Source organism: Mauremys mutica, chromosome 7 (assembly GCF_020497125.1).
Source record: "Mauremys mutica isolate MM-2020 ecotype Southern chromosome 7, ASM2049712v1, whole genome shotgun sequence".
Classification (NCBI taxonomy): domain Eukaryota; kingdom Metazoa; phylum Chordata; order Testudines; family Geoemydidae; genus Mauremys; species Mauremys mutica.
In genome coordinates this window covers 125644963-125672622 of record NC_059078.1, presented here as the reverse complement: position 1 = coordinate 125672622, position 27660 = coordinate 125644963, and the positions used below count along the sequence as shown (strand labels likewise).

Sequence of the window (27660 nt, the reverse complement as noted above, 5' to 3'; positions counted from 1 at the left end):
GGATGTTGAATGAGCCCAAGTGAACTTCAGTTTTACATTTTATATATTCCACAGCACTACCAGCAGCTCATCATGGTTAACCCCAAGCTGGAGTGTTGGTTCAGTATTAACTTGGTAGGGTGAGGGGTAGGATGCCACTTTACTGAGTCACAAACTCAACTTCTTCCAGCACCCTTTTATCATGGCCTCCCATGAAGTGCTGATCAGGGCTGACACGATCTGAAAAGGTCACAACCTGAGGTATGGGAGTATAGTTCTACCTTGGTATTATTTTTGTTCTTCCACTATAGTTAGCAAGATTTGATTATTGCTTTTAAAAGCTTGTCTGTAATATTTAGTTTCTACCTCTGTGCTTTCCACGCCCAGACAGTGCTAGACTATTCTTTGCACAATGGTGCCCCCTAGTGCCCACATGTTTGTTCATAGAGGTTCTAAGTAAAAGTGTGTGTTTGGGAGTGGGAACCAAACTTCCTGACATGCAAGTCAGCCATGACAGGCTGAGGTGTAGAAGTACTACTTTTTTCCCATCAGGCTCTGACTTTGCTTTCCCTGATCTGTTTGGGTCATTGATCTGTTTGGGTATAAACAGTCTACATCCTCGGCATCTCCTGCCCCTGTCCTATCCAGGTGCATACAGAAGCAGATGAATGCATGTTTCCTGCCGTGCTGCAGAACAGAGGCTCGGCAGAGGGCTGCGCAGGCATAAGCGACTGCTGCTGTGTTGAGTACCGTGCCAGGCCCATGTTTAATGTGTGGCAAGTTAAAGAAGTATGGGCTGGATGAATGGACTATAAGGTGGATAGAAAGCTGACTAGACTCGGGCTCAACGGATAGTGATCAATGACTCCATGTCTAGTTGGCAGCTGGTATCAAGTGGAGTGCCCAAGGGTCGGTCCTGGGGCTGTTTTTGTTCAATATCTTCTTTAATGATCTGGAGGATGGTGTGGACTGCACTCTCAGCAAGTTTGCAGATAACACTAAACTGGGAGGAATGGTAGAATATGCCGGAGAGTAGAGATAGGATACAGAGGGACCTAGACAAATTCAAGGGTTGGGCCAAAAGAAATCTGATAAGGTTCAACAGAAGTGCAGAGTCCTGCACTTAGGACGGAAGAATCCCATGCACTGCTACAGACTAGGGACTGAATGGCTGGGCAGCACTTCTGCAGAAAAGGACCTAGGGGTTACAGTCGATGAGAAGCTGGATATGGGTCAACAGGTGACCTTGTTGCCAAGAAGGCCAACGGCATTTTGGGCTGTATAAGTAGGGGCATTGCTAGCAGATCAAGGGATGTGATCATTCCCCTCTATTCAACGTTGGTGAGGCCTCATCTGGAGTACTGTGTCCGGTTTTGGGCCCCACACTTCAAGAAGGATGTGGAAAAATTAGAGTCCAGCAGAGGGCATCAAAAATTATTAGGGGGCTGAGGCACATGACTTAAGAGGAGAGGCTGAGGGAACTGGGATTGTTTAGTCTACAGAAGAGAAGAATGAGGGGGGATTTGATAGCTGCTTTCAACTACTTGAAAGGGGATCCAAAGAGGATGGATCTAGACTGTTCTCAGTGGTACCAGATGACAGAACAAAGAGTAATGGTCTCAAGTTGCAGTGGGGGAGGTTTAGGTTGGATATTAGGAAAAACTTTTTCACTAGGAGGGTGGTGAAGCACTGGAATGGGTTACCTAGGGAGGTGGTGGAATCTCCTTCCTTAGAGGTTTTTAAGGTCAGGCTTGACAAACCCGTGGCTGGAATGATTTAGTTGGTGTTGGTCCTGCTTTGAGCAGGGGGTTGGACTAGATTCCTCCTGAGGTCCCTTCCAACTCTGATATTTTATGATTATATGACACATACAGCAAGTGGTGGGCCTCAGTGAGCTGCATGCTCAGAATGTGGGTGTGGAGGCTGAAGTTGCATTGGGTGGTGACAGTGATTGGAAATGTTTCTCAGGAGAAAACCTCCCCACTTTCCTGAGAGCTGGTAATGTCCAGCTGCCTAGTAACTAATGAGGGGTCTAGCTTGTGTTTAGATTGCATTGTCTTGTGTGGGAGGGGAGGTTTGTCTTTAGCACAGTGGTTTCCAACCTCTTCCAGACAACTATGTGTTAGCCAGGCTTGGGACCAAATGCAGCCCGGGCATAAGCAGACATGCTTCCTGTTTGAAGTTAATGAGAATTGTGCCCAGTTAAGCCAGGGCTGAACTTAGTCCTAAGAGGACAGGTCTATACTCAGCAGTGTTGGTTGCCTCTGGCTGAGTTGTATGGATCTTGGACTGCTCTGAATCCATCTCACAATCACAAGAACAGTCCACACTGCTTTGTAGGTTACAGCATATGCAGTTGAGTGTGAGTGACAGAGGTACATCAGGGATTAGCAGAGATGCTTCTTGTTATGGGACTGATCTTGCAAAATGCTGAGTGCTTCCAAGTTTCCCATGGAAGTCAATGGGAGTTCAGTACAGTAAGCACCTAGCAGGATAGAACTCTAAGGCAGAGATAAGGAGTCGTCATTGCTGATACACACTCCAGTATGTACCACTTGAAGAACCATTCTTTCACTGAATGCCTGAAGTTGCCGCTTCACAGTTTGCTAGGCTTCTCGCTCCTACTGAGATGTCCTTGAGGAACGCATTGAAGCAGAGACGCTGGTAGCACCACTGAAGGATGCTAGCAAGGGAAGGGAGAACCTGACTTTATCAGTGCTGAGAAATTTATACTGGTTTAGTGGAACTCTTAGAGATGGCATCAGTTTTGCCTATAAATAGAATGACTTTCCCGCTGTTGAGCTGACTCGTAGCCCTGATCCTTATGTCACCAGTCCAGAGCATGCAGGGACCTCGCAACATAAGCAGGAATTTGGTAATTGCAGACATTAAACTTGAGGTACCTCTGAAGGTGAGGATGGGGTACGTAAGTAATGCAATGTAAAACTGGATAGAAACGCTGGTGGTGGTTGTTTACTTTAGCTTGGAGTCAGCCTTTTCATAGAATATCAGGGTTGGAAGAGACCTCAAGAGGTATCTAGTCCAACCCCCTGCTCAAAGCAGGACCAATCCCCAACTAAATCATCCCAGCCAGGGCTTTGTCAAGCCTGACCGTAAAAACCTCTAAGGATGGAGATTCCACCACCTCCCTAGGAAACCCATTCCAGTGCTTCACCACCCTCCTAGTGAAATAGTGTTTCCTAATATCCAACCTAGACCTCCCCACTGCAACTTGAGACCATTGCTCCTTGTTCTGTCATCTGCCACCACTGAGAACAGCCAAGCTCCATCCTCTCTGGAACCCCCCTTCAGGTAGTTGAAGGCTTCTGTCAAATCCCCCTTAACTCTTCTCTTCTGCAGACTAAATAACCTCAGTTAGGTAATAAGGTAATAATTGGAGATATACCAATCTCCTAGAACTGGAAGGGACCTTGAAAGGTCATCGAGTCCAGCCCCCTGCCTTCACTAGCAGGACCAATTTTTGCCCCAGATCCCTAAGTGGCCCCCTCAAGGATTGAACTCACCACCCTGGGTTTAGCAGGCCAATGCTCAAACCACTGAGCTATCCCTCCCTCAGCCTCGCCTCCAGCCCCCTAATCATTTCCGTTGCCTTCCGCTGGACTCTCTCCAATTTGTCCACATCCCTTCTGTAGTGAGGGGCCAAAACTGGATGCAGTACTCTAGGTGTGGCCTCACCAGTGCTGAATAGAGGGGAATAATCACTTCCCTCGATCTGCTGGCAGTGCCCCTACTAATACAGCCCAATGTGCCATTAGCCTTCCTGGCAACAAGGGCACACTGCTGACTCATATCCAGCTTCTCGTCCACTGTAACCCCTAAGTCCTTTTCTGCAGAACTGCTGCTTAGCCAGTCGGTCCCCAGCCTGTAGCAGTCATGGGATTCTTCCATCCTAAGTGCAGGACTCTGCACTTGTCCTTGTTGAACCTCATCAGATTTCTTTTGGCCCAGTCCTCCAATTTGTCTAGGTCCCTCTGGACCCTATCCCTACCCTCCAGTACATCTACCTCTCCCCACAGTTTAGTGTCATCTGCAAACTTGCTGAGGGTGCAATTAATCCCATCATCCAGATCATTAATAAAGTTGTTGAACAAAACCAGCCCCTTTTAAACCACTGCAACGGCAAAGAGGCTTGCACTGACAATCTGGAAACTCTGAGGATACAAATACTGCATGTAAGTTTCCATTAAAATCTGATGACTGAAAAACAAAGTTCAGCGCATCTAACATCCAGGCATGCTTGAGTCAGTACACTGAAGCAAGAACTCTATTTAAAATGTGGGTGGAGCTGACAAAACGGTCGTTTTTTTACTGTGTACAAATTGAAACCAGGAAGAAAGTTCCACACTTGCATTCAAATGCATACAATGAATAGAAGCTGAGTTCATCTCTGCATTTCAACCTTAAAGTGCAAACAGCGAGGAGTCCTTGTGGCACCTTAGAGACTAACACATTTATTTGGGCATAAGCTTTTGTGGGCTAAAGCCCATTTCATCAGATGCCTGGAGTGAAAAATACAGTTGTGTGTGTGTGTGTACACACAGAGTACATGAAAATATGGGAGTTGCCTTACCAAGTGGGAGGTCAGTGCTAACGAGGCCAATTCAGTAAATTTGTTAGTCTCTAAGGTGCCACAAGGACTGCTTGTTGTTTTTGCTGATACAGACTAACACGGGCTACCCCTCTGAAACTTCAAAGTGGTTTGGCTCAACAGCATCCCCTAGTGGTAAAAGCTGGAAATCCAGTCTAAAAATAGTTCCTTCACTAGGTAGTCCTACACTTAAATTTTTGGCTGCGGCTCAAAGTCTGAACATTGCTAGCAACAAATGTGTGTGTCCTGGAAAACTTGTGGTGTCTAAGAACATACAGTAGTGTTAGTCAGCACTTATTATCTGATGTCCAAAAAGTCAGGTGTGGACATACCTATTGTGTAAACCTCACCAGAGTAGTCTCGTGTGCTGGGAAATTCTAACTCCAGAGGTGCAAGGCATTCATGTGTTTGTAATTAAAGGGAGTGTTATGCAAAACCTCTGAGAACATTGCACAAAAAGTAATTGCTCATTGCTACATTCATTGAGGTTATCTGTGGTTTGTAACATTGATACACGGTTAAGAATTGAATGAAGAGCGGAAGTAATCTGGTCATTTTGCAGAGATAGTATATTCATGCTGCTTGTGCTTTGGGTCTTTTAGAAGCGTGTCAGAGATCATAGCTGTAGTCACCCGGGAGCTGATTTGGAAAGGAGCTGTTTTGCACTCATCTGGTAACAGGTGCACTGCAAGACTGTGCTTCTGACAGCTGCTTAGATCCAAACCACACCCAAAAAAGTCATGGCTCTTGGGATCTTTTCAAGCAGGAGAGAGTCGATAAAGGGATTGAGACAGATGGTTCGAACCTGAGTGGAGTGAGCGCCAAATGTGCCTGGGATGATCTGAGCCGGCCCCCAGAGGATGACGAAGATAGTAGAAGCATTTGCATTGGAACGCAGCCACGACGGCTGTCTGGGAAAGGTAAGAGGGACTTGACTGAGTCAGTCCCCTTCTCTTCCTCCCCCTCCCCCCGATATTCCCCATGTACTTGAAGCATTTGGTTTGCATAGCCTTAGGACTATTCTATAGAGCTTGAAAGTTCACATTAAAGTTGTGCCCAATCTTGGGGTTCATTGCAAACCCCAACCCTGCTCAACTTCACCCTCTTCAGGGAAGGAGGGAATTTATTGTTTCAGGTGACTGTCCGAGTTTAGCTTTGTTTGGGGTTAATTCCAATCGGAAAGCCCAGAGTAAAAGTCAAGAAGCAAGCCCATGTGATGTGAAACCAATAGTTGTTTCCCCCACCTGGCTCTAATTCTAATATAATATTTCCAAGTATTGGCTGTCAACTTGGACTGACATTGCTTGTCACAACAATAACTCAAATGGTACCTGTAAATAAAGGGCTCTGGAGAACAGTCTGAGAACATTGGAGACCTTTATAGTGAGGTGGCATTTTGGGTTACACATGGGGTAGATGTGGTGCACACATGAGTGTGTGTAATTTAAGTCCTGTTTAAATGAGATCTTTCAAATCCATATAGATTTATTACAATAAAATGTGTGGAAGTCTGATTTATAGGAGGAGTTGACATTAAAAGCAAGTAATGATGGTTTCTGTAGACATAATCAATTAATATTTTTCTTGTCTTTCCTTTTTTTAACTGAGAAATGCAGTCTTGGGGGGTATGTAAGTCATAGTACATAAGACACCAATTCCCCCCCTCCTCCCCGGTCCCCCAAATGAAAAATCTAGGGCATATTTATGTTATGCCCTTCCGATGATTCTGAAATGCTTTATGTAGAATATTTCACTCCAACCTTTCACAAAAGTAGGGGGAGCTTCTTAGGAAGGCTTGCATGCAAATTTCCCTGTAATATATTTGTCTATCAGACATTATTGAAAAAATGTAAAGGTTAAGGACTGCATCGAATGTGTATTTGAATCTAAATGTGAAAATTAAGTTTCAGGATGAACTTTTGCCCTGTGTAAAATTCTGTTCTGTTCCTTTCTTTCTTGGAGCCCACTCACATGAATGTGTTTAAATTAACTGACAGGCTTGCAAAGCCAAATGTAGAAGTTATGGGAGTCATTTTTAATCTGATGAAGGGATAAACTTCCATTGTGTCACTTGGTTTGGAAAATTCTCAGCATCAAAGGGTTAGCCCTGGTCTACACTATGAGTTTAGGTCGAATTTAGCAGCGTTAGATCGATTTAACCCTGCACCTGTCCACACCATGAAGCCGTTATTTTCGACTTAAAGGGCTGTTAAAATAGATTTCAGTACTCCTCCCCCCGATGAGGGGATTAGCGCTGAAATCGACCTTGCCGGGTCGAATTTGGGGTAGCGTGGTTGCAATTCTACAGTTTTGGTCTCCGTGAGCTATCCCAGAGTGGTCCATTGACTGCTCTGGACAGTGCTCTCAACTCCGATGCACTGGCCAGGTAGACAGGAAAAGACCCGTGAACTTTTGAATCTCATTTCCTGTTTGGCCAGTGTGGCGATCTGCAGGTGAGTGCAGATCTCATCAGCAGAGGTGACCATGATGGAGTCCTAGAATCGCAAAAGAGCTCCAGCATGGACCAGATGGGAGGTACAGGATCTGATCGCTGTATGGGGAGACGAATCTGTGCTATCAGAACTCCATTCCAAAAGACGAAATGCCCAAACATTTGAAAAAATCTCAAAGGGCATGACAGACAGAGGCTATAACAGGGACTCACAGCAGTGCCGCGTGAAACTTAAGGAGCTGAGGCAAGCATACCAAAAAACCAGAGGGGCAAACAGCCGCTCTGGGTCAGAGCCCCAGACATGCTACTTCTATGATGAGCTGCATGCTATTCTAGGTGGTGCAGCCACCACTACCCCACCCCTGTGCTTTAACTCCATCAGTGGAGTAGCACACAACAGGGATGCGGATTTTGGGGACGAGGAAGATCGCTCACAGCAAGGAAGTGGAGAAACCGTTCTCCCCGACAGCCAGGAATTGTTTCTCACCCTGGACCTGGAGTCAGTACCCCCCAAACCCACCCAAGGCTGCCTCCCGGACCCACCAGGCAGAGAAGGGACCTCTGGTGAGTGTACCTTTTGTAAATATTATACATGGTTTAAAAGCAAGCGTGTTCAATGATTGATTTGCCCTAGCATTCGCAGCTACTGGAAAAGTCTGTTAACGTGTCTGGGGATGAAGCGGATATCCTCCAGGGACATCTCTATAAAGCTTTCCTGGATGTACTCCCAAAGCCTTTGCAAAAGGTTTCTGGGGAGGGCAGCCTTATTCCGTCCTCCATGGTAGGACACTTTACCACAGCAGGCCAGTAGCATGTAGTCTGGAATCATTGCATACCAAACATAGCAGCATAAGGTCCTGGTGTTTTCTGGCATTCAAACAGCATCCGTTCTTTATCTCTCTGTGTTATCCTCAGGAGAATGATATCATTCCTGGTCACCTGGTTGAAATAGGGTGATTTTTATTAAAGGGATGTTCAGAGGTGCCTGTTCCTGCTTCGCTGTTTGCCTGTGGCTGAACAGAAATGTTCTCTGCTGTTAGCCACGCGGTGGGGGCAAGGGTGAAGCGATCATCCCAGAGAATTGTGTGTGTGGGGGGAGGGGGGTTAGTTGGGTTTGTGCTGCACGTTAACCCGAAAACTGCAGCCCCTCCTCATTTTAAATGGCCAACTCAGCGGCTGCTTGGTATAGGAAATGAGGGCGCTGCTGTTTGAAACATTCCCACGTGTTATGAAGGTTAAAGAAGCCAAAAGACTGTGTCTTACCGTGGCTGCCTGCAAGCCAAATTCCGTTGCCTGGCCCTGCTTGAAAGATCTCTCACACCAAACCGGCATACTCTCAATTAGAGGCAAAATGCGACCTTGTACCGAAAGCACATGTGCTATGTAATGCTAACAGCAAGGTTTACCCTGAAAGAGTCTGCCCATTGTTCTCTAAAATGTAGTTAAAAAGACACCACTCTCCCTTTTTTCCTCCACCAGCTGCAAATGTTTCAACGCTCACACTATCTTCTCCTTCCCAGAGGCTAGCAAAGATTAGAAGGCGAAAAAAACGCACTCACAATGAAATGTTCTCTACGCTCATGCAGTCCTCCCACACTGAAAGAGCCCAGCAGAATGCATGGAGGCAGACAATGTCAGTCCAAGAAAGCACAATATGAACGCGAGGACAGGTGTCGGGGTGAAGACGATAGGTGGTTTCAGCTTGCTGACAGAAGGCAAGAGGCAATGCTGAGGCTACTGGAGGAACAAACTGATATGCTCCGGCGTGTGGTTGAGGTTCAGGAAAGGCAGCTTGAGCACAGACCACCGCTAAAACCCCTGTGTAACCAACCACCCTCCTCCCCAAGTTCCATTGCCTCCTCACCCAGACGCCCAAGAACCCAGTGGCCGGGCCTCCGGGCACCCAACCACCCCACTCCAGAGCATTGCCCAAGCAACAGAAAGCTGGCATTCAATAAGTTTTGAAGTGCAGTGTGGCCTTGTCCTTCCCTCCTCCCCCACCCCTCCCAGGCTACCTTGGCAGTTATCCCCCTATTTGTGTGATGAATTAATAAAGAATGCATGAATGTGAAGCAACAATGACTTTATTGCCTCTGCAAGCGGTGATCGAAGGGGGGAGGGGAGGGTGGTTAGCTTACAAGGAAGTAGAGTGAACCAAGTGGGGGAGGGGTTCATCAAGGAGAAACAAACAGAACTTTCACACCGTAGCCTGGCCAGTCATGAAACTGGTTTTCAAAGCTTCTCTGATGCGCACCGCACCCTCCTGTACTCTGCTAACTGCCCTGGTGTCTGGCTGCGCGTAATCAGTGGCCAGGCGATTTGCCTCAACCTCCCACCCCGCCATAAACGTCTCCCCCTTACTCTCGCAGATATAGTGGAGCGCACAGCAAGCGGTAATAACAATGGGAATATTGGTTTCGCTGAGGTCTATCCGAGTCAGTAAACTGCGCCAGCGCGCTTTTAAACGTCCAAATGCACATTCTACCACCATTCTGCACTTGCTCAGCCTATAGTTGAACAGCTCCTGACTACTGTCCATGCTGCCTGTATACGGCTTCATGAGCCATGGCATTAAGGGGTAGGCTAGGTCCCCAAGGATAACTATAGGCTTTTCAACATCCCCAATAGTTATTTTCTGGTCTGGGAAGAAAGTTCCTTGCTGCAGCTTTTGAAACAGACCAGAGTTCCTGAAGATGCGAGCGTCATGTACCTTTCCCAGCCATCCCACGCTGATGTTGGTGAAACGTCCCTTGTGATCCACCAGGGCTTGCAGCAGCATTGAAAAGTACCCCTTTTGGTTTATGTCCTCGCTGGCTTGGTGCTCCGATGCCAAGATAGGGATATGGGTTCCGTCTATCGCCCCCCCCCCCACAGTTAGGGAATCCCATTGCAGCAAAACCATCCACTATGAACTGCACATTCCCCAGAGTCACTACCCTTGATAGCAGCAGCTCTTTGATTGTGTTGGCTCCTTGGATCACAGCAGCCCCCACAGTAGATTTGCCCACTCCAAATTGATGCCCAACTGACCGGTAGCTGTCTGGTGTTGCAAGCTTCCACAGGGCTATCACCACTCGCTTGTGAACTGTGGGGGCTGCTCTCATCTTGGTATTCTGGCGGTTCAGGGCAGGGGAAAGCAAGTCACAAAGTTCCATGAAAGTGCCCTTACGCATGCAAAAGTTTCGCAGCTACTGGGAATCATCCCAGACATGCAACAGTATGCGGTCCCACCAGTCTGTGCTTGTTTCCTGGGCCCAGAATCGGCGTTCCACAGCATGAACCTGCCCCATTAACACCATGATGTCCACATTGCCGGGGCCCATACTTTGAGAGAAGTCTGTGTCCATGTCCTCATCACCCTCGTCACTGCGCTGCCATCGCCTCCTCTCCTGGTTTTGTTTTTGCAGGTTCTGGTTCTGCATATACTGCAGGATAATGCACGTGGTGTTTATAGTGCTCATAATTGCGGCGGTGATCTGAGTGGGCTCCATGCTTGCCGTGCTATGGTGTCTGCGCTGAAAAAAGGCGTGAAACGATTGTCTGCTGTTGCTCTGACGGAGAGAGGGGCAACTGACGAATTGGCTGACAGGGTTGTCACACAGAATGGCCCCCTCAAGGACTGAACTCACAACCCTGGGTTTAGCAGGCCAATGCTCAAACCACTGAGCTATCCCTCCCCCCACTATTCACGGAGGGAGTGGGGAGCAAATGAATACAAAACAAATCTGGTCTCTTTATTATTTTGATCCACTCCATCTCTCTGATACATCTTAGGCTGGCAGCAGACGGTGCAGTACGATTGCTAGCCACTGTCGTCTCCTGGCTGCTTGCCGGAAGACGGTGCAGTACGACTGCTGGCCATCGTCGTCTCCCATTTATGTCCAGGCATCCCCGGCCGACCTCACTGAGGCCAGCCAGAAGCGCACACATCTACCCAGGCGCCCTCAACCGACCTCACCGAGGTCGACTTAAAGAGCACCCAGGAGACGACGACAAAGGCTACCAGTCGTAATGCACCGTCTGCTGCCAAAAGGCAATGAGCTGCTGCTGTGTAGCAATGCAGTACCACGTCTGGCAGCACCCAGGAGACATACGGTGACGGCGAGCTGAGCGGGCTCCATGCTTGCCGTGGTATGTCGTCTGCACAGGTAACCCAGGAAAAAAGGCGAGAAACTATTTATTGCCGTTGCTTCCATGGGGGGACCTGACAACATTTACCCAGAACCACCCGCGACACTGTTTTTGCCCCATCAGGCATTGGGAACTCAACCCAGAATTCCAATGTGCGGCGGAGACTGCGGGAACTGTGGGATAGCTACCCCCCCATGCAATGCTCCGGAAGTCGACGCTAGCCTCAGTACTGTGGATGCACTCCGCTGAGTAAATGTTCTTAATGGTCTTAAGTGGGGACACACACAATGGACTGTATAAAATCGATTTCTAAAAAATCGACTTCTGTAAATTCGACCTAATTTCGTAATGTAGACATAGACATGTCTTGAATTCAGGCGGTTCTGGGAGAACTTTTTCCCTATGAAAAGGGGTGGATGAGATACCTAATTGCTTAATATTGCCCCCTCTGGATGACTTCTTACCAAAGGCTCCATCCTTCCTTGCTGGGAGGTTGGATATACATTGGGGGCACCAAAATGGAAGAACTGAAATGAACTTCAGTGAAACAACTTCATAAGCCCGAGGAGTCCTGGAGAGCATCTCTTTCTGCACCCAGGCAAAGGGGGTGAGCTCAGTTGAATACCTGTTATAGAAATAGACACCAAAAGAAGCTGACTCTTTCAGGTTCTCATTAGCAGATGTTTTGGGTGCGTGTGCGTGTGTACTAAATCATGTTCAAACAAACTCTCTTTGCAGATACAGAGCAAATCAGGGAGACTTTGCGGAGAGGGCTTGAGATTAACAGCAAACCTGTTCTACCTCCAATAAACGCACAAAGACAGAATGGGTTGAACTATGATCGAGCACCGTAAGTAGGATCCCATGCTCTTCAAATTTGGGAAAAGGGGAGAGTAGAAGAGTTGAGAGTGAAAACAAGATTATGGCTTGGCGGGACCATTGCATGGGGAGTAGGGGAAAGGGTAACAGTGGGTACTTGCTGCCTAGAAACACAGAGGGAGATGAATTTTTCAGGGTGGTTCAATGGCATAGTAAATAAAGAGGGATCTTATACTGTGTGATAGTGTTCCAAAAGAAGCCCCTTCACTTAAGTTGTTTGGAGTTGGACTGGAAAAAGCACCGGAGAATATATTGTAGGGGAAAAAAGCTGCAGTATCATCCAGAGAGTTAGCTGGACTAGATAACACTGTAGATCTTTTTCCTACGTAACTTCTGAGTTGGTGAGTGCATGGCAAGTGGCCTACTTGCACATGCTGCACGTCTGATCATTTTTGCCTTTTGAGGGCTTCCCCACCCACTGAACGTGAGACCTTGTTTTCAGTTACCATTGGTACTGTTTGCCCTGAGAGAGAGCAGTGGAGGAAAACAGTTTAGCAATGCTGTCAAGCATAGTAGCACCACAGTTTACCTACCTTGAATGGTTGTATCTGGAGGGTCTCACTTTCTGGACTCAGTGCATGTTTTCTGTTAGGGGGAGGCGGCAGGGCATGACTGGTGGAGGTGGATTTCTAAAGCAGCTATTAAAAGCAATAAATAATGGGAGAGGATTGTCATCTACACGTAATCTTTACTGCGCGGTTCTCATCTTTTTGCTACATTTTTTTTTCCTTCTCCTTCAGCTTTGGTGCTTTTGTCCAAAGAGTAGAGGTCAGCATGAAATCTTCCTTTTTCCAGTGTCAGAAATGCTCACTGTCCTTCAAACTGCTCCTTTCCCTTCACCTCCCACTGTTCACTGCCTTTCCTGTGCTAGTTCATTCTTAACTGACACGTCATAGCCAATGTAATATCATTCTTAATACTTGGTTATAGTCCTCTCGTCCTTTCTCCTGTTTCTTCCTCTCTGTTCCCTGTTCGGCTGGTCAAATCTTTTGGGGTTACAGGGTCTCTCTTAATTAATGATGCTATATACATATCAAGTAACATGAAATAGATGTGGCCTGGCTGTTTTTTAAAAAGGCACTTGAGATTTTTTCATCATTTTAAAAATCATTCTTAGATTCAGTATAATAATACTGTGGGGCCAGATTCTGACATCTCTATTGATATTGAGTAACATCTTGCTCATTGAAGAGTGGTCCCGCAGAAATTTAAATTTATTTTTTTTAAACTACTTGTGGGATAAGATACTATTTGGCTATCACATCTGCTCCTTGGAAGGTTGAAATTTACCCCAAATCTTCCCCTATGATGCATGTCTGCTGATCTGTTATAGAATTGCTCCTGAGTACTGTGCTACTGGTGTGGAATTAAATAGGCAGTACATCTCCTATGTTCACAACTTTTCAGGGACAGCAAAACATTTGGGATCATTGTCAGTTTGAGACTGTCTGACATACAAGCACTAATACCGGACGGCAGCTATAATTCAGACAAGACAGGCATTCAGGGATCAGATAAACAGGTCTCTACTGAAGACAGAGCACTGAAGCATTGGAGGGGGACTTCAGCAAGGGTGAGAGGCGGAACACCTGCATAAATATTGACATGTCTGTTTTTTTTAACAGCTCAAGGCAAGGAGGAAGGTGAATCAAATATGGAACCTCCTGACCTTGACAGTGCCTATTGTAATGAGTATATCTCATTTCCTTATCTTATCAGTAATTCCCCTAAGCGAAAAAGATAGGGAATGACTGCTTCCCAGTATTTGCTTGCTGAAAGATCAATACGTTGCTTTGCTCAGTCTATAGTTACCACTTTGGAAACAGATAGCTACCCTGTTTCTCCATAATAGCAGATCTCATTCGGGGAAGACAGCGTCTAGAATGCTGTCTTTTTCCTGGAGTCACTTTGATAGCTAGCACCCTCAGTGCTAAAAGAGCTCTCCACCCCCCACATCAAACAGCCATATGCTCCCCCCATGTCTTGCGTTCTTGCTGCCACCTTAGATGTTGGTTTATAAAGAGGAGCTTTTCACTTCATGCTGATGCTTTTTCCCCGAATCACTATGTTCGTGGAAGAAAGTGCAGTGAAATCTTGACTAGGCCTTCTCTGTCCTGGGAAAATGACTCATGTTGGAAAATGTGTTAACTAATACATTTTAACTAGTGCAACAGTAAATCTCATTTAAGACATGGGGCAGTTGTGTTTACTGTTGTGCTAGTTAAAACGTATTAGTTAACACATTTTCCCAGTATAGACAAGGCTAAAGAATTCAGCCTGATTAAGCAACTTCCTGCCCTAAGAGACCATCACAAAGTATCCTTGGACTCTGAGCAGTGTTAGATCAAATGGTGGGAAGAGCTTCAGCACCACTGATATAAAACTGCTACAACTGGTGGCAATTTTTTGCATGTGTAGATGAAATCAAATCTCCAGTCTTTAAGCAAGTATCTTAAGTGACAAACAGCAAAGTTGAAAGACGCTGCATGGGTCTCTGCAGATTTCCTGTGTGACCTTGGGCAGGTATGTCTATACAGCAACTAGACACCAGTTGCCTTGGACTTGTGGGGCTCGGGCTCCGGGGCTGTTTCATTGTTATGTAGACTTTCAGCTCAGGCTGGAGCATGGGTCTAGGACCCTGCAGGGTGGGAGAGCCTCTTCTCAGAAGTCTATACAGCAATGAAACAGCTCCACAGCCCTGAGTCGGCTGGCCCGGGCCAGCTGCAGGGTTTTTTTTCCTATGTAGATATACCCTTAGCCTCTCTGTGCCTCAGTTTCCACATCTGTAAAATGGGAATAGTAGCTCTGCCCTCCCTCACAAAGGTGTTGTGAGGCTAGATGTATTAACTATTGTGAGGGTCCTCAGAAACTACACTGATGGGATTAGTGTGTGATCATACACTGCACTGTTTACCCAGACTGTAAAATATCAAGTTGTGGCTTTTTTGAAAGCCGTGTGAATAAGTGCTTTAGGGGGCTATTCAGGAACGTGACAGAAGTATTCTCTCAGCCAGGGTAAAGTGTATCTTGTCCACTTTGCATGTTGAAGTCCACAGAATTTAAGGTCATAACATTTGCACCTAGCTGACAGTAAAATATTAAAATCTGACACACAGGCAAACTCCAATAGCTTTATGCAGTAAAAAGTGTGTGCTGTTTATTCCAAAGACTTGCAGTTGCTGACCACGGTCTTTCCTTCCTTCAATAATCCGGCAGTGTTTAAATCAGCAAAACATTCTAGTTTTCTAATACTTCTGGGCATAAAACTGTGCGGAGGGGATGCAGACCTGGGTGCAATTTGCTAGCCCTGCATCATTGCAACTGAAGCATTTGTATTCTAAGACCCATATTTCTTCTTCGAGTGCTTGCTCATGTCCATTCCACATGAGGTGTGCGCGCTCACCACATGAACCGGTGCCGGAAGTCTTTCCCTCAGCAATATCTGTAGGGGACCAGCTCTGGCACCCCCTGGAATGGCGCCCACATGGTGCGGTATAAGGGGCGCCACCGGCTCCCCACACCCTCAGTTCCTTCTTGCCACCAGTGACGGTGCTGAAACTTCTGCTGCTTCGGCTAGCGTTGTTTCGTGCTCAGTTCTTGCAAACTTTGCAAACCTGTAATAGAGTTGTATATAGTTAGTAGTTCTCAGTAGTAGTTCTCAACTCTGCGTTAGTCCTGGACGGGACTCAGCCAGGGGATGGGGCATGCTCCGGTCCTCAGGCTTTAAGCCCTGTGATTGCTGCAAACAGCCTATGCCTGTCGGTGATCCACATACCAGCTGTCTAAGGTGCTTAGGCGAAGGACACATAAGTGACAAGTGCCGTATCTGCCAGTCCTTCAAATCTAAGATGAAGAAGGAGCGCAATATCCACCTGAAAGCGCTCCTGATGGAGTCGGCACTCACTCCGGCACCAGAGCAGCAACCCGACTCCGCACCGAGCACCATGGCCTCTGTGCGCAATGCTCCGCCGGCGCAGTCCACGAGCCAGCACCAGTCCCCCTCCACGGCTCTGGTGAAGCCAAAAAAGACAGGGGAAGATCTCCTACCTCCTGCAAGGGAAAGGAGAGGCTTGGGGGTGAGCCATAACCCGTGCCGGGCCGCACAATGCCCCCATTGGGAATTTGGGCCCCAGCTCAGGTCGAGCGGTGCAGCCCATCCAGTGGTTTGCCTGTGACCCTGGATAGTGGTGCGGGCCAGGCCAGCTTCAGGTGCCGTAAATGCGCAGCGCCCTTCAAGCAGCTCAGGAGATCCTGACCCTCCCGGTGCTGCCCACACCGGCTCCAGCGGTACCCCGGTCTCGGGGAAACCCGCGTTGGGACCTATTTGTGTGTCCCCAACTCAGTGGTACCGTTCCCCATCGAGAGGGACATCCCGCCATTGCTCGCCCGCCCGAAGCCATCATGCCTCAGGACTAGAGAGGCAGGCTCAGCTGAGCCCTCTTCGGTTCCTGCACCAGGGGCACCAATCGAGGGACTGGAGGTGTAACTCGCCAGTAGATTGGTGCAGACCCTCTGGGGCACGTGCCACCCAGCAAGAACTCCAGGACCAGCCCCGACCATCTCCAAGGGCCCAGTACCGATCCTGGGAACGATTGGACACCAGAGACTGCCAGTCGCCGGGCTGTCATCGCCCTGCTCAGAACGATCCTCCCAGCAACCAGCCTATAGTAACTCCCGGCCCTGTTCAGTGTCCTGGTACCGGTCGAGTAGCGGGTATCTGACCCAGATCTGCTGTCGTTCCCCAAGAGCCCGACCAAGACAGTGTCGCTCGGACAGGTCAGCTTCGGGTTGCAGTGACCGGCACCAGTCAGACAAGAGCCACCGATCAGCCCAATCCTGGTCGCCCGGTACCATCTGTCCACCGAGGCCCAGCAGTCTTTGCAGGACCTGCCCTTCGACAGTAGGGCCCTATTTGAGGAGCAAACAGACAGCAAGTTGCATGGCCTCAAGGACCTCCTGCACCACCCTAAAAAGCCTGGGTCTCTGTGTCCCAGCCCCATTGTGTAAGCGGCAAGAAGGAACTAAGGGTAGGGGGAGCCAGCGGCGTCCCTTATATCGCACCATGTGTGTGCCACTCTAGGGGGCGCCAGAGCCAGCCCCTATGGATACTGTTGAGGGAAAAACTTCTGGCACCGGTGCATGTGGCAAGCGCACACCCCTATTATGGAATGGACATGAGCAGTACATCTTGAACACCAGTTACAGAAAAAGTAACTTTTTTTTGGTTGCTGAGAGGGCTCGATCCTGCAGTGTACTCAGCACTCTGGCCCCAGTCCAGCACAGCACGTGCTTAATTGTAAGTATGTGAGTAATTCCACTGATTTTAATACCAGTTCAGTTTGTCCCAAAGTCCTAAGAAAAGCTTCCTTGGGGAAAAATTGGTTTCGGTCTAAACTCTTCAGAGCAGCTGTAGCACGAGTCACAAGACTGGACTTTCTTTTGTAGTTACTGCTGCAGACAGTGCAGTTCCTCTTCTAAAGATAAGACTGAAAGCACTCCTGAGGTTTAAAAGTGCATTGGACAATTGTTTCTCAAAATGACTGTTCCATTCATAAACACCTATTAATCAGTTCATAGAAATTAAATAAAAACATGTCTAGTAATTTTTAGAAATGTTTTGTCATTTGGACCATGATAACATAATACTCTGCGTCACTGCTTGGGGAAAATGGGGCTTATATGCATAAATATATTCATTAGTGTGCATTATTTGCTGGTTAGGACCTGCAGCGTGGTAAGTCCTTTCCAGACAGACAAGAAGGGATGGTCCCCGCTCCATGAATCTCGCAATCTAAGCTGCAAGGAATCCGTGCAGGAGCCAGATACTGCTCAGACTCCTGATGTAAAAGATCAATGGCACTCGTAGAGTCAAGCTTTGTTCTCTATTTAATTTCTTAACATAATAGATCCTGGGCAGAGACCTTAACAGCACTGGCAATTAATCCTCACGACACCACTGGGAGGTAGGTAAGTGTTCTCTCCACTTTACAGATGAGGACATAGAGGATAACTAACTTGCCCAAGGCCAGAAGTTCTAAGCAGAGCCAAAACTGGAACCTGGGAGTTGTTAATTCCTAGCCCCCTTCCTGAACCCTCTAGATAACTCTACCTCTGTGAGGATGTAACAGGGTCAGTTACTCACTGCTTGGCAGCACCTTCTTGTGGCTCGTCTGGGGAATTCGCTCGCCGCTGTCTGTGCCCTGTCCAGTGGTCACCCAGCCCCTGGCCTCAATCACTTCTTCTGTGGCCCATCTCTCGCTCCTCTCCTCAGCCACAATCATCTTCCCATTCTGGGGTCTCACCCAAGTCACTCTCCACACAGTCTCAGGCAGTCTCCCTGTCCCCTACGCTGACTGCGCCACTCCTACAGGCCTCCCTCTATTCCAGGTTCCAGTCCAGAGACACTTGAACCAGCAGTTCAGGTCTGTTCTCCCAGTCCTTTCTGCTCCATCCCTGGACTGCTTCCTACTCTTCCGCCCCATATATCAGGGAGTGTCTGCAGGGTTTCTCACTGCAACCCTCTCTGTTGCCAGCTCCTTGGCTTGATAGAAGCCCCGTTTCTGACCAGATGAGCTTCATCCCCAGATAAGCCTCATTGCATCCTAGCTTCCCTCCAGGTGCAGCCAACAGCTAATTGGCGCCTCTTGCCTATATTAACCCCTCCAGGGCTAGTGTGGGGTGAACATCCCATCAGAGGGCAATGGTATTTGTAAACACTATATCAGTAAAATGGTTGAAGTCATCAGCTAAGGGATAGAACATAAATCTACAGCTAGTGAAATGTACAAGCTAAGGTTAAAAATACTGCTGGCTACAACTCTGTGCCAGTGCTCCGATACCTTTCACCCAATTCCCCAGCGATCTGACCCATTTCGTAACAAAGGTTTAAGCAACTGAGTGAGGCCTCCTGTTACTGAGACTGAATTACTTTGGCAAAATACAATATTGACTGACCGTACTACTCCTTAGGATTGGGGTTAGTTCTCTTCATCCAGAGACCTTAAATAGCACAAAGAATTAGAGCAGCAGTACTCACTGCAGCAGGAAAAGTACTCTGTTCACGTATCTTTGACTTTGAAAAACCATTTGTATATTCACTTACTCATCATTACATTACTTACTCATCTGGTCCAGACAGATCTGGTTCATGGAATGACTAACAATGTCTGCCCCACCCACCAATCAGGATCTGGCCATTTCTGGATCTCCTAACCCAGGACAGGGGTAAAATCAAACATCCCAGCCTGGGCTCACTCCACCTCGGAACCTGGTGTTTGGATGGGCATCAGAACTAGAACGCTCATGTTCTGCCCCCATTCAGGAAACCTTAACCAAATTAGAAAGGATTCTACTAGAATCTGCTACCCAACCAAATGGAGATGATTTTTGGCCTGGGCACGACTCCACCAACATTCTCCAGATTCTGCAGGCATTCCGGTTTTCTTAGACTATCTCCTGTCCCTGAAGGCTTCAGGTTTTGCTCTTAGTTCGCTATGGGTACACCTAGCAGTGATTAATGCCTTCCTTCCTCCAGTGGAAAGACGTTCCGTCTTTATCCACCTAACTACTGTTTATGAAAGGCTGGATCGGGACCTTCCCACCCGTCCTTATACCTGTGCCTCAATGGGACCTTACCCTCATTCTGTCAACACTCATAGGTCCACCTTTCAAGCATATGGTGACATGCGACATGGCCCACCTGTCCATGAAGGTTGCATTCGTAGTGGCCGTCACTTCGTCAAGGTGGGTTTAGTGAGCTAGGAGCCCTCATGGTGGACCCACTGTATAGTGTTCCACAAAGAGAGAGTTTTTTCTTCATTTACACCCCCAATTTCTCCCCAGGATGGTTTGAGTTCCACATCAATCAAATGATACTTACCTGTGTTTTTCTTGAAACCCCGTGCTTCCTCCAAAGACAAGAGGCTTCATTCCCTTGATATCCGGCACCCTGGCATTCTACCTGCAAAGAACCAATCCCATTAGGAAATCTGAGACTTTGTATTGCCATAGCAGAAAGGTCAGGTGGGCAAGCCATATCCTCCCAGAGGATTTCTAATTGGGTTTCGGGATGCATCTTAGGTATGTCTACGCTACCCGCCAGATCGGTGGGCAGCAATCAATCCAGCAGGGGTCGATTTTATCACGTCTAGTGTAGACACGATAAATCGACTTCCGAGGGCTCTCCTGTTGCCTCCTGTACTCCATTGCCGCGAGAGGTGCAGGCAGAGTTGACGGGGGAGCAGCAGCAGTCAACTCACCGCAGTGAAGACACCATGGTAAGTCGATCTAAGTACGTCGATTTCAGCGACATTATTCACATAGCTGAAGTTGTGTAACTTAGATTGACACACACACCCCCGCCCTAGTGTAGACCAGGCTCCAGAGAGCTAGAAAATAGCAAGAATCCCTCCCCCTGCAGGTATCACAGCTTACGCCATGTGAGCACAAGCTGCCTCCATGGTATCCCTATCTGACATCCCACCGCAGGACATTTTCAGGGCAGCAAGTTGGAGTTCTGTCCACATGTTTGCGACATTGGCTGTGGATCCATTGGCTGTGGATGCAGCGGTAGGAATGGCAGTATTGCAAGTATCTTTTATTGCCATCTTCCTCACACCCTCTTCCAGTCTGAACACTGCTTGCCAATCCAGTCACCCATGTGTGGAATACGCCTAGGGGCCAGCACTCAAAGAAGTGGAGGTTTTTCAAGATGTGTCATCCCTATCTGTATTCCACTACCTGCCTTCCATCCCCTGTACTTCAGATCCTGTTGGATTTGCGGTGACAGAAGGAACTGGAGAGGTGTTGACCCACACTGCCTCTTCTAGCCTCGGTCGGGAGCACGAGGGGAGCTACTGTGCATGTGCGGGTCAACAGACACTGCTTTGAAGAATTTCTGGACTTCGGCGCACGGCATGCATGTGTGGACTATGGATAGGGACCCAACAGCTCTAAGAACCTCCAGTTACAGCGGGTAACCTGCACTTTTTTTTAACCAGCATGACCTTTTCCCTTGCTTGAGGCTTTTGGCGCTTCTAGTAAAGTGTTATTAAACAATACCCAATCACCATTCACATTTTTCTGATTAAATTGTCCCTCTGATTGTTTTCAGCTTTGTGGAATTTTTACAGCACCGTGTGTGTGTGTGTTTACTGGTCTGGACTCCGTTCTGTTTGCACATTATCAATGTGATCAAGTCATAATCGCTTGTACCTAAGCTACTGTTAATGTTTTAGTGCTGTGATCAGTTCTTCTTTGGTTGTCAATGGGAGATCTAATACAGGATTCCCCCATGTTGGCTGGAACACTTTTGAGTTAGGAAACTGTCATCTCTAATATTTAGGCACTCCAAGGATGTTTTAGTACTAGCAATATGAATCCTCTAGCACGTCACTCAGATTGAAGTCCTCCATGATCTCGCAGCTTATTTTCTCAGTCTACTACTCTTACTTAAGCCAACTCCCATCAATTTCAGTGAGAGTCTTGAGTAACGAATGCAGTGCAGACCAAAAAGCAGGTGCATTTTGAGGTGTTAATACATTTCAGGGATCTCATCAGGCATAGGCCCAAAGATTGACTGACTAGTCAGCAACATAGTGTAGCGAACACCTGGAAATGCACTGCCTGTTGTACTATATTGCTGTCACCGATATAATAGCTTGTTCTTCTATAGCTCACTCCATCTGAGAATCAAAAAATGCCTGACAAGCATTAAGTGGCTAATCATTATGACATCCTTGTGTGGGAAGCACTGTCTCCGTTGTACAGATGGGGAAACTGAGGCATAGAGCAGTTGTGTGATTTGCTCAGGATCCCTCAGGAAGTCAATGGCAGAGCCAGGAATACAACTTGGATCTCCTGATTCCAGTCCATTTTTAGCTACAGGAAGAATCAGTGACCCTCAGTGTATTAACAGAGTTATCATACAATTTTCAAAATGGATTTGGGGACTGGGGTGGCTTGTTGCTACTTGTACTGCATTAGTTGATGTCCTCAGGACCCCACTATGCTAGGAACTATGCAAAGCCATACTAAGGTAGTCCCTGCCCTGGAGCTTAGTGTAAATAGACAAGACATACAAAGGGTTGGAGGGGCACTGGAAACCCAGAGCTGAGGGAACATGCCCAAGGTCATAGTGTAGGTCAGTGACAGAGCCACGAATGAATCCTGAGTCCCGGGTCAGCACCCTATTCACTAGGCATTGCTGTTCCACAGAGAAACTCCCCTTACCCCAGCCAAACCTATAAAATAGCTATTGGGACAGCTTGAGAAGAGGTTGCTATAAACATGACTTGTTTCCTAAAGAAGGGACGTCGAAACTTGTGCAACCAATGATTGTACTGGCAATTTTCTGGGAGCCCGAAGGGCGGTTGCTAATTGGCATAAATTGAAGCAGATTGCAGTCACCCTCACCTTTTAATTTGGACTGAGGGCCTGGGGCGACTACAGGTCCCAGCTCATGGCCACTCAGATCAAGATGGAGCCTCACATGCTGGCGCCTATGGTCTCCCCCAGGCCTCTTCTCTCTGCTTGAAGCAGGATGAGGCTGCAATCCATGTTTGGCCACTCGGGCTACAGAAGCCCAGCTTTAGAAATCTGACGTGGCTTTGGCTAACTATTGCTGTTAATCTTCATTCACCAGATTTAAAAAGAAAAAAACAGATTCGGGCTGTTGGTAGAAACTGAAGCTGGGGGGAAAAAAATAGTTAAAAGTCAGCTAAAGTCACCTTGGTAACTGCTGCAATACACTCGCCCAGAACAAGGAGACATCAAACCCAGCTACAAACAGCTTTAAAGAAACAAAAAGAATGTAATCATCTAAAGAATTAATCTGACAACTGCCCACACTTACACCTCCCACAAGTCTTCAATCACTTGGAAATGTGCTTTAATCTCCTCCAACTCCCCTCCAATTTTATAAAATGCTAGATGTGCAGTCCTCAAACTGGGGCATTTCCGGTATCCTGCCTTTCCAAACACTGCAGCCCTGGCTTTTGCCGGCTTGTTTTTTCTGGACATAGAGAAACAAGAATTATTTATGTGGGTTGGATGAAGTATTAAATCTGGAATAGACAAAGTTTGCAACAATGTATGTAGTAGTCAGCTTGATCTAAGTCATAACACTAAAAATTACACCAGCCTTTGCTCCTGATTTATTTGGTGATGGGTGGGGAAGTGAAAGGTTATGGGTAAACAAAATCATAAAATTGGATATCTTGGTGCTAGAAACCAAAGTGTTTCTAAACTCTCCTTTAAAATTTGAAACTACAAGCTAGGGCATGGCAGGGAAAGCCACGCCGTGAGCTTCTTATTAATAACGCCCCAGCAATTCCATCAACCCCTCATCTGGACCGTCACCCTTTCTACGGGCCAGAACAAAGATTTCCATTCCTGCTGAAAGAATGTTAATGTCTCTTGCAGAGTTGTGTGTCCAGTGCACACTCGATAATCTGAAAGTCAGATCTAATTCTTGGCTTTTCTGTAGCGCCTTCCATCGGAGCATCTCAAAACACTTTATAAACACCACTCTGTTAATTATTGCAATCGAGGGAAGTAGCTCCACTTCTCAGATGGGAAAACCGAGACAGAATTTAAAAAGAAGTCCAAGGCTTTGTTTTCACTGCAAAAAAGGTGAAGCGTTTTGTACCTTGAGTTAGCTATGTCGCAGTAAAATCCTAGCAGAGACGAGACATGAATAGTTTTTTACCCCTACTAGCTATATCAAGGTAAAAACTACTTGTGCATCCGCTAGGTTTTTACACTGAGAGAACTGTGGGCAGGTCTACATTAGAAGCACTACATCGGCGCAGCTGCACCGTTGCTAGAATGCCTATGGACTTCCTAGTGTAGAGGCCCCGTGTGTTGTAAACAGGCCGTGACTTTCACCCGACCCAGTTACAACAAACCGTGGTCGAGTTGTCCCCTCAGTGTAGCTGTCTTGTCACCCAGCCCCCACACTGTCTGCACCCATCATGCTGCCTACCTGTGTTCGTATCGGTGCATTTTGGGAAAATCTGGGCAACTGTCCCCACTACCTCAGCAGAGGAGCGTGTGCCCTGGGGATGTGTGCACAGAGCAACAGCAGTATCCACACTGGGGGCAATGCACTTGGGTTGCCTTATTATGCAAGGAGGGGGATAGGCCAGCTCTGCTACACATTCATAGTTGTGGGTTTACATCTAGACAGCAAAAGGCATGTTACAACCTGATTATAGGAATATAGTGATATAGGCCACATAGCTACTGTGGCTAGTGACTTGTATTAACTACATCATGTGTGGACACATGTCTAGAACGACCTATGTCACAAAATGTTCAGAAAGTTTCAGTGTAGACAGGGCCTAACCCTTGATTCAGCTACCTCAGCTTTACTCTTTTTAACATAAACAGATCCCACCCCAGACCACAATCAGAGGAACAACCCACGTTTAAAAAAAACCCCAACAAACACGGGGGTGGTAACTATTTGGGAAAGGTTTTTAGCTGAAGGGGTTGCTGATTATTTGATGTTACTTAAGTGTTAACTGCCATATTGCTTCACACCTTCACCTTTTTAACAGAATGGCTGGTTACTGATTAATGTAAAGTCTTAACTATTTAGGGTCTGAAAAAACCTGTTCGTTGTATTTCAAAGTTATATGTTAGTTCAGGGGTAGGCAACCTATGGCACGGGTGCCGAAGGCGGCACGCGAGCTAATTTTCAGTGGCACTCACACTGCCTGGGTCCTGGCCACTGGTCCGGGGGGCTCTGCATTTTATTTAATTTTAAATGAAGCTTCTTAAACATTTTAAAAACCTTATTTACTTTACATACAACAATAGTTTAGTTATATATTATAGATTTATAGAAAGAGACCTTCTAAGAACGTTAAAATGTATTACCGGCACGCGAAACCTTAAATTAGAGTGAATGAATGAAGACTCGGCACACCACTGCTGAAAGGTTGCCGACCCCTGCGTTAGTTAGTGTCATCTGGTGAGCACATAAAGCACAAGCAGCATTCGCCATTTAAAAACAAGAGTTTTTGATATGACCTACAAAGCCCAGCCCTTGCCTTCACAGTGTTGTGGTGTTTGTTATATTGGAGCCTGTGGGGGCTAATCAGAGTCCCATTGTGCTAGGCATTGTACAGACTAGTGAATTAAAAACAAAACAAAAAAACGGCCCCAACCCCAGAGAGCTTGCATGCTTTAGGTTTGTGGCAAACGCTATGGAATTCGATTCTGTAAATGCTTACCTAGTCTAAACTTAAGTTTCCTGGCAGAAGCTGCTCAAAACATTAACCAGTCTGGGTAGAAAAGTGGCAATACCCAATCTCTCATCGTTACTAACTAAATTGCTGACTAACTCTGGATATGCCCACATGTACACAAATTCTGCAATTGCACATATCAGTTGATATCAGTCATATCGGCTGCTGCTCTGAAACCTGACATATCAGTTGATAAACTTAAAGTCTAAAATCTCTCATGTTTCTGGTGGCCGACATCCTGTTGGGGGGCTTGGTAACGAATAATTGGAAACGCTAGGTGACAGGCTAAGGCTTTGTCAGGCAGTGTAAACGAAAATTGTTCCCCCCACCGCCCATGCGGGGTTCACGTTGTGGACAGGAGAGTGCTCCTGCCTACAACAAGCTATTTACGCTGCCATTTGCTACAGCAAAACTTTTGTCTTTTGGGGGTATGGGGGGGGCTTTTTAAAGCACCTGTGAATAACAAAAGTTTTGTGGTTCACTTGGCAATGTAGACAAAGCCTAACTTTCCCACCGCCTCATGTGTATATAAGATCTGATAAGGAAGTTCAGGTAAACCTTAGGTTAAGGTCAATTGATCATTAATCAACCATGCACTTCTTGGGTAATCAAACTGTAAAACGTTTTCTTCAATGACTGGCCCATTCCACTGCTTTACGGCCCCACCTATATGGAGCTGTAAAATGTGTTTGCTGAACCAGTTTAAACTCCCAGGTTTAGATGCCAGGTAGACTACAAAGGGATGTGTCTTCGCGGCAGAGTTAACCTGGTGACTGGCATTCAGGTGCTCAGCACCTGGGTTAGCCTAGCCCAGATAGGAGTAGTCACACTGCAGAGCCCAGTTAGTGTGTCCTCACCAGTGCTGCACTCGCCCATGTGTGTCACTGGGGCTGCAGGGGACACACACCATGACCTTTTGTGCTGCTCTGCTTTTTTCCCAATAAACTGGGAGAACGTGTCTGCCCTTCTGGGCACAAGAGGGCGGGTTGGAATTTGGAAAAGGCATTGGAAGACTGTCAGCACTCGAGTGGTTTAGCCTGTTACCTCACTGCAGAGTGGGAGTAGGTTACCAGCCCTCGTGAAAGCCTCACGTAGGTTTTAGCTGATAGCCCTGGTTGAGCCAGCTAGCCCGGGTTTAAAGTATCATCAAACTCAGGTGAGAGAGATGTGGATGGGGAGGGGAGTGAGAGCCCTGATGAACTCTGCAGTGAAAACACACCCCAAATCAATAGTGGTGGACAAGCTGTTACATCATGATTCTCACACTCTGCATCTGAGACAAGGCTCCATCTTGCAATGTAGAAAGGGTCAAGTCATATTTGAACGATGTTCCTGAACTGTGCTGTGACATGGTAACATTGTTTGTTTGCTCTGCCCTGCAGAATGAAATTAGAAGCATGTTTTAACTGTCAGGGGACAGGTGCTTGGAGTGTTGTCAGCCAATCTCCTTCCTCTCTCCTCTCCTCTCCCCAACCAAATACAATGATTGTGTAGTGTAGATGAGACCCTAGCAATGTGTTGCCTCTATTAAACCAAGATTGACAGATAAGAGAAATGTAAACCCTATCTCTTCTGACATCATGTTAAGTTGATGGCACTCTATATGTGCCTCCGTTTCCAGCCAGTTGGCCTCTTTGCTGTCTCCGCCCCTTCCTGTCCTTGATCCCAGTCCTTCTGATCACTCAGTGCTATTCGTTTGATGTGTTTTGGGGGGAGGGGTTTTCCTATTGCATGTAAGATTGTTGGATCAAGCACCATCTTTCCCTGTGTTCTCTACAAACACACAAGGAATTATAATGCTACTCTTTGAACATATAAAGTATTTTAGTTTATGATCCGGTATTTTGAGATATCTACCTGATTATACTGAAGATTCTGTCTTGTGAAGTTCGTAATTGCAGAATGTAACCTCTAAGTTAAACAACATTACCTTGTATAATGTACTGCCCTTGTAAAATATAGTATAAAGACTGCATTGTTTTAAAGCAACTCTACTTCAAAGGGAAAACGGTCTACAAATATTCTGTAAATTGTGTGTGGCTTTTGTACTTTGAATATTGTACTTAATGCTAGCAGAAGTTAGAGTGTTTAAGAACTGGTTATGCAACATCTAAAGCCTTTGGTTGGTCTGATGAAGGAAAAGGGTTGGGTTGATTCAGATTTATCTCTTTACTATAGGTCCCTTAATGCTAAGCTTCTATAGCGGTGAGTCGGGACAGCACAGAGCTTTCCAGACAGCCCCGTTTCTTTAAGAATACTAGAAATGGGGCGTGGGGTGACCTGCTAGGTCCCACAGGCCTTGCCTCTGCCCATGCAGCATTGTACCTTACAGAACATTTTGTCGTGCTTCTGGCTTC

The 27660-nt window shown here is 46.9% G+C and overlaps 1 protein-coding gene across 2 annotated transcripts in view; it reads left to right on the top strand.

Moving 5' to 3' along the window:
• Window positions 1-27660, top strand: part of SUFU (SUFU negative regulator of hedgehog signaling) — a 125514-nt gene that overhangs the window by 71218 nt on the left and 26636 nt on the right. The window contains exons 7-8 of one of the 2 annotated variants that reach the window (XM_045023858.1): window positions 5355-5508; window positions 11910-12021. In XM_045023858.1, the coding sequence (XP_044879793.1) occupies window positions 5355-5508; window positions 11910-12021 (266 nt within the window). Of the gene's footprint in view, window positions 1-5351; window positions 5509-11909; window positions 12022-27660 lie in introns of both variants that reach the window. The other variant, XM_045023857.1, reaches the window with a different exon arrangement.